We start from the raw sequence: 11,851 nt of genomic DNA on the forward strand, positions 1-11,851 counted from the left end.
GTTTACCGTTATGTTAATATTTAACTTCAAGAGTTCATTATACATAATGTGGTAAACAGAGATCTACTATTTAAATTTAGCGATAATCTTTACATAATACTACATATTACTAAATCACTTATTTGTCTGGAGTTTTGTAAATAGTTTCACAACCACGGTATGATGTTCACCATGAATACTAGTTACTAATCGTCAGATAATTATACGCACCTACTTCCTTCTGTTAATTTGTGAAAAAGTATGATTTGCTTCTGGGATTATACACTTCATAATAAATAGTTCAAATAATTTTCCTTTATTTAAGTAAGTAAACAGAAACTATCAGAGTAATTTTCGTCTAGAAAAGAGTTTGGAAGCTCTTGACAACAAAAATCTGACTTTAAAAACTAAGCATTTGGACATTATATTATTCCATTTTGATTATGAGTAACATTGCCTAGAAATCTAGTATGTTCTCCATAATGTAAGCACATTGAATCAATGGTGACTTGAAAAATTGGATTCTTTGGTATAAAGTATGATAGCTAAAGAAGAACACAACCTACATCAGAGCGATAAATCGATTGATGAAGTAGTGAAACTTCATCAGTTGAGATGGCTGGGACACGTGTTGCGTATACACAACCACCGACTGCCCCGACGTGCAATGTTTTATGGTATAGGAGTAGGTTAGAAGAAGGGGCGGCCAGACCAAAACATCGCACAACTCCATGAAGTCACTGACAATTTAACTGAGCCATGCTGGTAGGTATAGACTACCTGGTTGGGATTCGTGAGACGACAGCAATCGATGGTTAGAGACCTTGAATGACATGGCTCAAAATCGTTTGCAATAGCGAAGGTGCATCCACTCTTTGTGTTCTGTCAAACTCTAATCTTCTGAATTCTTCATGTCGCTATCTTTTTTCTCTTTTCAAATTTATTTCACTGTATTATACTTCTTGAATAACATCTTCAAACCCTAATCTTTCGGATTACTGTTTATACTCTAACTACTTCTACCACTATGAGATTTGAATCGACAACTGGATCTGTGTGTACATGTGGTATAGCAACTCGAACTGATGTACGTACGTACGAAGTTCTACGTTGTGACTGACTGACTGACTGACTGACTGAGCGATAAATCAACATATTTACACAGGATGTTTACTTGAAATATTGAAATACTTTTTCTGTAATATTCTCTTGACATATATAAACTAACACACTTTACAACAGAATTATGATATATACATATACATGGATACAAGCATTAACAAAGCCAATAATGATCAGTTCAGTTTGAGCTTCAACTCATGAATTTCTCAAACATTTACATCTAAATAAATTAACAAATTGTGTACGAAATGGTGTTGACATTGTCCAAAATATTAAAAAATTCAATAAATATGAACATAATATCAAAAGATTACAAATTATCACAACTCTTATCCATAATAACTTTGTAGGTGCTTCATCAATATAGATGATTGTATTTGCACTATGTAATTGATTAACAAATTCCATTACTGTATATGGTAATAAAATAGATTGATTAGTACTTCTCAGAGTTGGTATAGTTTCTCCAATATTACCAATGGATCTCCTTGTAATATCAATATTATTACCAATAAAGTTATATATTCTATTTTGCATTAATGTTAATGTATATACAAAAATAACTAAAGCATTAGGTAGATGTATTAAAATGAATTTGATCAATATTACGATTAACATATTGGAAACATTAAAAAATTCTGTAATTTGTGATTTACGTCTCAATGGAGTTGATTGAATATTACTCTCTTGAATATGTTCATTCACGCTACCATTGAGTAATATCGCTAATGTAGAATTTTTATGTAGTAGTTTCGATTGAATATTATGAAAATCTTGATCATCATTAAATAATGTATTCGTCTTATTCGTCATAAGGCAAGTAAAACAATTTAGTTTACTTTTAACTCTATAATGTCTTTTATCAATAGTGATGAAATCTTGTTTTGAAGTATTCGTTGTTTCTGGTGATAAACTATGTTTATAAGTAATAGGTAATGAATAAGACTTGGTCTGCTTATATGTAGGTAATGTTTTAGAATATTGTAATAATAATTTACCTCGTGTAAGCCATAAATGCTTTTTATTAATCTGTCTCATTTTCATAATGATTATGATTGTCAATATAATTAATAGTATACAAGGTAATAAATGTATAAGTATGACACGGGTTAAAAAATATAAAAACATATGAATAGGTAAACATGTATGACATTTCATGACAACATATGGTAGATAATCCAATGCTTCATATAATGATATTTGTTTAAAATCAATTGAATAGTTTCTAAGGATAACATTTCGATGTAAAAGAAGTGGTTGAAATTTAACAAAAGTTGATTGAAACATTGGAATGTGTAAAACTAGTGCACATAGTAATACACTAACACATACTAAACGTACTGTAAGTATAGAAAATAATCTTGTAGCTTTATTAGGATATATAATATAGATAAGTCGTTGTAATGCAACAAATAATGTTAACCATGTAGCTGTTGTATGACAAACAGTTGGAAGAAATACTGTAGTCCATGCAAGTATTCCACTTATGATAGGATTTGAACTTGTTTGATATATCTCTAATGGAGCATATTTCCACCATTTTGAAATTTGTGTTAGATTATATAATGTATATTTTTTATACTCCCACCAAACTGGATCACCATAAAATGCTCTTAGTAAATACATTGGTAAAGGTAATAATCCATTAGACATTTCTACAATTGTTATACCTAATAATACAGTAAACACAGGTGTTTTCATAGTAGGTCTAGTTAAAACAGCAACTGATAAACTATTGAATAAAATCAACATAATTAATAAAATGGGTAGAATAATTGTTTGTATAATCTTGTCAAATATTACATTTTCATCAATTATTAACTCTGGATAAGGTCCACAGATAAAATGTAATTGTCTTGCAGAGACTAATCCTCCATATCCAGTTGTACGTGATGTTTTGTCAAAAAGAAATAATTCTTTTTTATTTGGAATTGGTTTAATCATACTAGTAGCGGCTAATGCTATATTCTGTCCTTCTGGATCATTGAAACCGTAAAATAAATGATAATTTGAGTCTGCTTCATTAATATTCATTGTGAAAATATTTTTTGTCTAGTTACTCCAAATTGTTTTCTGGGTATAGTTGCCAAAACATCAAGGGATCACCTAATTATATTTGCAAACAATTGGAAGTATTGAACTTTTAAAGATACAGTAATATAAAAGTATACCATGAAAATATATTTAATCTTAAATGATAATTACATAAATGGTCACATATTCTCTAGTCTTCATAATGAACACATTTCGCTAGTCAAAACAAGTAAAAACAATAATATTGTGGCCCATCGTTCTTATTTATTTATTTATACGCATAAATATTTGTAAAAGGGGGTACCAGATTCATATGCGCCATACAAATCTCATTCGATTTGCTTGAGGGCTGTGATACTGCCCGGGTGCCCAAACCGAAGCAGGTGGTTTTCTTAGGGGGCCACACCCGGAGCCTTTGACCTAAAGGTCTGATCCACAAGGCAGTGGAGCATCGTGAGGAGATGTAGTCCCATGGTAGCCGGTGACCAACAATTGGTTTATACGCCATTCGTTCCTGCAGGATACTGGAGCACATGAGCACCATTGGTTTGGAATCAGGGTTTTCCAACACCTCTAGGTGGACTCGCCTTGTCCACCAACCCGGTTAAAGCGTCGGAAATTCGCTTTTCGTCCACTCAATTTCGTAAACAACAGTAATGCCATGAGAAGGCAGTGAGTAGGACTTCTCTGGCAGAGGCTATATTACGCATGGCCATGTGAGAGTATTTCGAGCGGGAGAGCGGACTCTCCCTACTATCGGCCGTACCAGAGCACTTGGGGGCTATATGACTTGAAGAAAAATGACAATGATGTAATTTAAACTTCAGAAAGAGTTGAAGCAATGGATGACGCAATAAATAAAAAAAGGTGTCTAGTGTTACCAGGACAAAAAAAGATTTATTACTGCCTCTTTTCGGGTACATATATCTAGTTTTAAGCGTTTGATTGCTATCGCTTCGGTAAATTTCTAAAGGTTGTACTTTGATTGTTTGTTAATCACCTTGAAGGACTTTAGTGTACCGAATCATGGCCTGTGTCAAGGAGTTGTCTTGTTATGGCACTGCTGAATGCTTTTAATCTATTTGACCTTAAACTTTTGGAATATGCTCTTTGAATCGGACTTGGGCTCTCCTTGGTGTTCTACCAATGTGACTGCTTTGACAGATACATGTAAATTTGCATGCTCAGTTGGTGTTAACATGAAAGAGATACCTATGGACACCTGATTGTCATAAAGAACATGTTCTTTTGGATCGAACAATCAGTTTAGCTTCAGGATGAGTTCTTGTTAATGCAGTTTCTAGTCTCATATTAATTGACCCTATGACATCATCACCTTTGGATTTAAGTTGAATAAAAATAGGTTTTCTAGTTTCCGTAGTTTCTTTGCTTTTTTATCTTTACGTTTGCCATGTTTCTCAATAGATTTCAGTGGATATCCGTTATTCTCTAGATAATTTTTAACATTCATTAATTCTTCTGTTAGTGTATTGGCAGTACATATTCGTTCTGTCTTTATTTAAATTCATAAAGGGTACTAACTGCATCATATTCGTTCTGTTCTGTGAAACAGTGTTTTAACAAGTGTCTTTTCATAAGTGATTGGACAAAATCGATAAAGCTTACTCGATTGAATTGATTCGATGACGTAAAACGCCAGTTGAGTTTTAATGTAGAATAAATACTATTTGTAAATTACCACAATAAAAAGACATAAAAACAAATAGCTCACAAGGGTATGCTTTTAAATATTCTCGTTAAATATTCTCGTTAAATAGGTGGGGGATAATGTTCAGACATCTCACAGTACATTAAACAAATGTTTATTTCTATTGATTTATTTAACATTAGACATTAACACCGTTAGATGATGGCCAAGTGATCCAGAGGTTAAGTTTTCGGGTACGAGATCAAATATTCTGACCTCAACTCCTTTATTCTGGGGATTTATGAACTAGGATGAAACGAAAACTAAATGATTCCAGTTTTTCAATGATGGTCTGACCAAAATCAGTTAGTGATTTGAACGGTGAAAACTCTAAAATCTCTAGAAATCCTTCATATTAATTTGTTATCAATCAAATCATTTACATTATTCAATGATTTAAACTTAATAATGAATCCATTTAGTACTGTTTGTTTGGATCTTCCGATTGATGTTTAGGACTGCAACTAGTCAGTCTCTAATTGGCATATGTGCATACTGTGCGTATTAACTCGATATAGCCTAAATTCACAAGCATTGTAAGCAAAGATGGATAGTGGAAAGCATTGAAATCCAGGACGCACGTTTCGTCCTATTTGGGACTCGTCAGCTGGATGTACCTGCATCTCAGAGTTGATGTTCACTCTGGTATTCGAACCCAGTACTTTCGCCCCCAGTAACTTCACCCGATTGCACAAGCAAGTGGCTATCAGTACTCAGTAGCTGAGTGGATAATGGGATGGCGTTTGAAACGAACGGTACTGGATTCGAGTCCCAGAGTGAACATCAACTCTGAGATGCAAGTACATCCAGCTGATGAGTCCCAGATAGAGCAAAACGCGCGTCCTGGATTCCACTACTGTCCACTATCCATCTTTGCCTAATGAGGAATCGTTTATTTTAAGTTGGTTGAGAAAATGAAGCTTGTCAGAATTATATGATAAATCATCGTATTATATTCAAAGTAATTTGATCATATGTTTACTAGGTAAGGCATATACATATAATGGTGGGGACTAAACCAAACAAATTGAAAAATAAGAAAACAAATAGAGATAAAGGAATACAAATCACCCAACTCTGGGTCATAAATCAATTTTTACAGTATATATTTAATGTAAATAGAAATTATTTTTAAGACATTACTGAGGAAATTGGAACGTTTATTTGATTAAGTCTTCAGTTAATCTAACTAATGACCTTAGGCGATTTGGAGATGAAACCTATTAGGCTAAGTTAAATCTTACGACCTGTTTTAACTGTGAGTTTTATAAAAAAGAAAGATAAGTGTTTGTCATTTGCTCCTAGTGAGTCATTAAATTTCACTTGGTTTACCAGTCAATTTACCGTATGTTCAACACCATAGATCTGACCAACGTCTTTTAATCCCTACATGATTAAAATCTTTTCAAAGGAGCTCATAAACGTGTGTTCCCTTTAGGTTAAAATTCTAAAACTCTTTATATTTCATTTATACAAATAATGTTATTCCGGAAATATGATTCCTTTTTGGAAATTTTGAACGGCTTAAGAGTAAAGAACCGTACAAGATAAAAGGAAACTATTGTTTTATATGTGTTTCTCACCAGATGCCAACAACTTTAAATTGAAACGTAGTGGTCGAATTGTAACTTTGTTCATAGAATTCCATCAGCACTAAGGACCTGACAAACATTACGTTGGTTACTACTTAATGAGTGATCGAAGTAAGCCACTCAGTCCGACATGAAATCATTAGCCATTATCTTAAAACTGAATATTCGTCTCAAACCAGAATATGATTGGTAACTTGATTTAAACAGTAATAGAATAATTGTTTATAGATGATATTCCTAAAGCCAATACCTGTTACCCTCAAATAATGAATAAATTATCACGTATCTATAGTAACGCTTATTTTAAAAAAGTAAATAATGACATTCTTTCAGTAGAATATACAGATACAGTTAATTGAATAAAAAAATATATCTCTTGGAACATAGTTCATAAAAAGAGAACTATATAACTACTACAATATGTTATATTGTAAACTATGGGTAAAATTTATTTCTTAACAAAATTCTATTTAGAATGTCATTCTACAGATCCATTGTCTGATTTTAAGGTTGTTTATATGATTCATTCAAATCTACCCAGAGTTCTTCGTATCCAACTCTTAAAAATAGCCGAAGCTCTTACCATCCATGAGCTTAAACCAGAACCAGAAGTACGTCTTATCATCATCGTTACCATGGCCTTAATTAATAGTAATATTGTTCTATAATTATTATTACTCCATTTCCCCTTTACTTATGTCTTATATATATTTTATTCATGAATACTCATCACATCCCCCTATTTATTTTTACACGTCTACGATCTTTAATGACCATTAATTATTATAACTAAAAGCATTTTAATCATTTTTAATCATCTAATTATATTCACTAAATTTATTGTTATTACTCGTATTACGTAATCTAGTAATATAAACCTTCTATTACGTCATCTTGGTTATTACTGTTCACATTTCCTCACGGAATTACTACTTTAACAAAACATTTTAATATATTTTCATAGTTGAAATCATGAGTCAATTGAAGCTAGACCACCATGGAAAACCTGAGAGCATCGAAGACAATTAGTGAACGGTTGCTCAACTTCCTGGATCAGTTAAAGTTAGACATTAATACCGTTGGATATCGGCTCAGTGGTCTATCGGTTAAGTGCTCCGGCGTGAAGCTGATAGGTTCTGGGTTTGAGTCTCGCGGGTGCGGGATCGTGGATGCGCACTGCTGAGGAGTCCCATAATAAGACAAAACGACCGTCCAGTGATTCCAGGTTTTCGCTGGTGGTCTAGCTTCAATTGACTCACTCTTTCAACTATGAAAATACTAAATCTCCACAAAACCCCTTCTGATAATAATAATCTATTTAGCCCTTTTATATCAGATAAAATATTTATATCAGTCAATAATTGAGTAGTTGACTTTAGAAATCACCACAAATTTGATTACCAAAAATATCACAATTGAGTATGTATTTTGATTACGTTTATCCAGAGTTTATTTGATAACCTTTTATGTTTTTTTTTTAACATTGACATGAAATTAGCTAGTTACTTAGTGATTATCAATAAAACGGATTGCAACAAGTAAATTTTAAAACAAAATCATAATAGTCAAAATACAATTCATCATTCAGTAACCAACTCAGAATAATTCTGTTTTTTTTCTGTCATAAATTTTGATGGCCTACTTGGGTGATACATGGATACATATATATATGTATTTCTATAACAGTAATATATACATTTCCTGTCACAAGAAACAATCATTGAAAGAATTCATTTTTCATATTAAAAATGTCTAATGTTTGTTATTCATAAAACATATACGCAAAATAAACGTTCTTTATTCTATTATACAGTTGCGTATTTTTTAAAAAAAGTACGACATATTGATTTGGTTGGTTGATGTTGTTCACATGAAGCAACGGTAGATATAGCCATCAGGCAAGTTAGTTGGTAATAAACTTTGATAATATATTGTTTAATTGTATTATGGAACGTGATCGTGGATGCGCACTGCTGAGGAGTCCCATAATAGGACGAAACAGCCGTCCAGTGCTTCCAGGTTTTCCCTGGTGGTCTAGCTTCAATGGACTCATGATTTCAGCTATGAATATAGTGATATATCTACAAAAACCCCTTCTGAATATAAACATTACTGTTGATTGGTAAATTAATACAACAGTTAAAATATTGTTTTTTTTTTTTGACATTTACAGTTTGAGAACAAGAATAAATGAAGCAATAGTGACAACAATGGTTTCAAATTGAATGAAGTTCATAATTTACATTAAAGTAAATGTCACATCATGTTGGTGGTGTCATAGTTACTGATTTACAGTCTTATTTATGTCCAGTTTAGATTTCTGAACATCAAGTAACAACATCAAATATATTTGTCTTTTTGGACAACATATAATGTTTAAATATAGTGCTTACAAATAATTCATTAGACAGTCTTTAAGCAAAAGAATCTAGTGTTAGCGATGAAATATTCATTTGAAAAAGTGTAACGAATAATTCAGTGTTGTGACAACTGAACACATGAATTATGATATCTGTATTCACATATTAGGCTGACAAATTGAGCAACCATTGGACAGATATTGGGCTCTATTATGGGACTTCTTGATAATATAGAACCATAACTCTCCAGGTAGAATAAAACCATTTTGAGGTTAGGACAGTTGTCTACGATACCAACTGATGACCACCTGTAAACGATGTTTATTACTAACTTAATTATTTGAAGGCTTCTACTAAGGACAACATATTATATTTGGATCACGTTATGTCTTTTTGCTTAGTTTAAAGACACATTAAATACAGTCTCTAATAAGATGCTATCATCAAGTTATGAAGGAGAAAGCTGATGGAACTTATGAAAGTCCATTTACATACAGAAAGCGATTATAAACAGATTTCAATGTCAAGAATTCTAAAACAAATTTCATATGACATACATTAATTTGGAAGGTGGAGTCAACCGCCGATGATTTTGGTTTCGTACTATTCAGAACTAATCAATAATATTCAACTGTATTAGCTAGAGAACTAGTGCTCCCTATAGAAATCAACCTGTTTACTTCAAGATTACAATCATAACTTCCTGACAAGTGCCAAATAACATGAGATCTAGCTCCAGGGTTTACACTCAGATACTTTGAACCACCTAACGCTATGTCGATTAAGATGAGTTACTTCATTGCAACCTAATCGACAGAGTTCGATTGTCGCTATAAAATGTTAGACAAACATGGGACTAGTTACTACTCAACAACTATTCAGTTGTCTATATGTTGGTATAAAAAATTTAAATAACATTTGAAAAGTAATATACCACGATTAAAAAAAATACAGTAATTCAACTTGCTTTCCTTGTTTTTGGAACGGATAGTTTGTTATATCTATGCTCTAATACTAGAGATGCTTAAACTACATTGAATCGTACAGTTATATAATACCATTAGCCACTCCAAAAAATTACTTCAGAAATACCTGAATTTTTAATAAAACTATGCTTGGTAACCAGGTCATAATATATCAATGTACAATGTTTATTGTTTGTAAAACAAAATGATTTAATTTTCCTTAATAAATGTTCCCATATTGATCTTATTTAGTACTAATTATATGCACAGAAATAGGAAAAAATTATTAATCTCCATCAAGTGGTATTCATAGTAAACCGATTATAAAACACTTTTGTCAATTCTATATCTTTAATCATTACACCCATTGTAAGTATCCAGGTTTTATCAATTTATATACTAGAATGAAGTTTACCTATCCAATAAACCATGAATCACAATTAGGTTCTAACGTAAATCATATCAAATTATTAACCTACAAAACTGTAATATTTATAATATTTGAATAAGGTATTCGTTTCTATTGACCTATTTTAGATGATTTACTTAGTGATTATTATTATTTGTTAAATAACTTACGTTTTTTTTGTATTTTTAAACACTTCCCTTTTTATTCATTTAATTTCACAGGGAAAAGTTTGTTTTTCTGCTTTCCTTCTGTAAAGGGTTTCTACCTGACAAGTTAAACTTTTAATTTACTTAAAATAATAAAAAAATAAAATAAAAAATAAAACAAAACGATAATTAATGAAAATATCATTATTGAATTTATATTTTGGATGTAAGTGAATTAGGTCAAATTTGTCTTTAAACAAAAAAAATCCAAAAAGAAAGAAAATAACTGAAAAGGTTAGTGTTTCATTTACTTATCATAGTTTCATTGAATATATCTAAATAATGAAAAAAAAAGAATTATGAGGAAAGAAAAAAAGCACAGATTAATGATTATTTTTTATTTATTTATATAGTTGAAATCATGAGTCAATTGAAGCTAGACCACCATGGAAAACCTAGAAGCACTAGATGGCCGTTTCGTCCTATTATGAGACTCCTCAGAAGTGCGCGTCCACAATCCTGCCTCGCGAGATTCGAACCCAGGCCTTATCAGTCTCGCGCGTGAGCGCTTAACCGACAGACCACTGAGCCGGCATCCAACGGTGTTTTTATTTAATTACATGTATTTTCTTTTTTAATTATAAAGGAATTGATTTAATTTATAAAGTACAAAATATTTCATTATTTACAATATTCATTTTATTTATTAATTTTTTCCAAATATATGGTTGATTTATGCGAATATTCATGAAGATCAGAACGAATAGCTCGAGAAAAATCGGGCGCCGAATATATGTGAAAATGTTTACATATAAACAAAGGTGGATGTTATATGTATTAACACTTAATTATTCATAGGAACAATAGGAATAATAACAGGGTGGATTTGCATGCAAATAGGAAACAATTCTCTTTGAATGTAATACACAACAATACCGTCATGCACTGTCCTATCGCCTTAAATAGATCAGGCAACTCGATAATTACAAGAACACTATTAGGGAACACGACAGGCTAGGTATCCCTAAATTATGATTTTAGCACTAATAAAAGTTTTCTTTTATTCTTTTATGTATATTAAACAGAAAGTTATCTTCTTACTATACAAGAAGTAATCTATGAAGAATAAATATATTAACATACCATAGCAAGATAAACTTAGTTGCAAAAAAACACCTTTCCATTTGTGTATATATTATTCAATATATAAAAAGCTTAATAGAATGTAATGTAAACTTAATTCAGTTGAATGTTGATTTACTCAGTATTGGTGTTTGAATGATAGAATCAATAACTCTTCATAGAAGTGAATTGAAATAAAATTTTGATATATATTTATTATTACCACACATGAAATAATATTATAATCGATTTGGATAACTTAAAGATATTGTTAGAACGACTAAACTAGTACTGTACTACATTAACTTGGTATTGTATACTTGTATCTTCTTATTGTTATTTAAGACTGTAATCGATCAGTCTCTTGTTGGCATATGTGAATCCTGTGCGGACTGCCTCGATATTGCCTGAAGT

The 11,851-nt window shown here is 31.5% G+C and overlaps 1 protein-coding gene across 1 annotated transcript; it reads right to left on the minus strand.

Moving 5' to 3' along the window:
• Window positions 1-401: 401 nt before the first annotated feature.
• Smp_056060 (putative rhodopsin-like orphan GPCR) lies at window positions 402-3,135 on the minus strand (the record flags this gene model as incomplete). Its single annotated transcript, XM_018795140.1, has 2 exons — window positions 402-524; window positions 1,711-3,135. 2 exons carry the CDS (start codon window positions 3,133-3,135, stop codon window positions 402-404), a joined length of 1,548 nt encoding a protein of 515 aa, XP_018649483.1.
• Window positions 3,136-11,851: the final 8,716 nt, after the last annotated feature.

Source organism: Schistosoma mansoni, chromosome 1, assembly GCF_000237925.1.
Source record: "Schistosoma mansoni strain Puerto Rico chromosome 1, complete genome".
NCBI classification, from domain to species: Eukaryota; Metazoa; Platyhelminthes; class Trematoda; order Strigeidida; family Schistosomatidae; genus Schistosoma; species Schistosoma mansoni.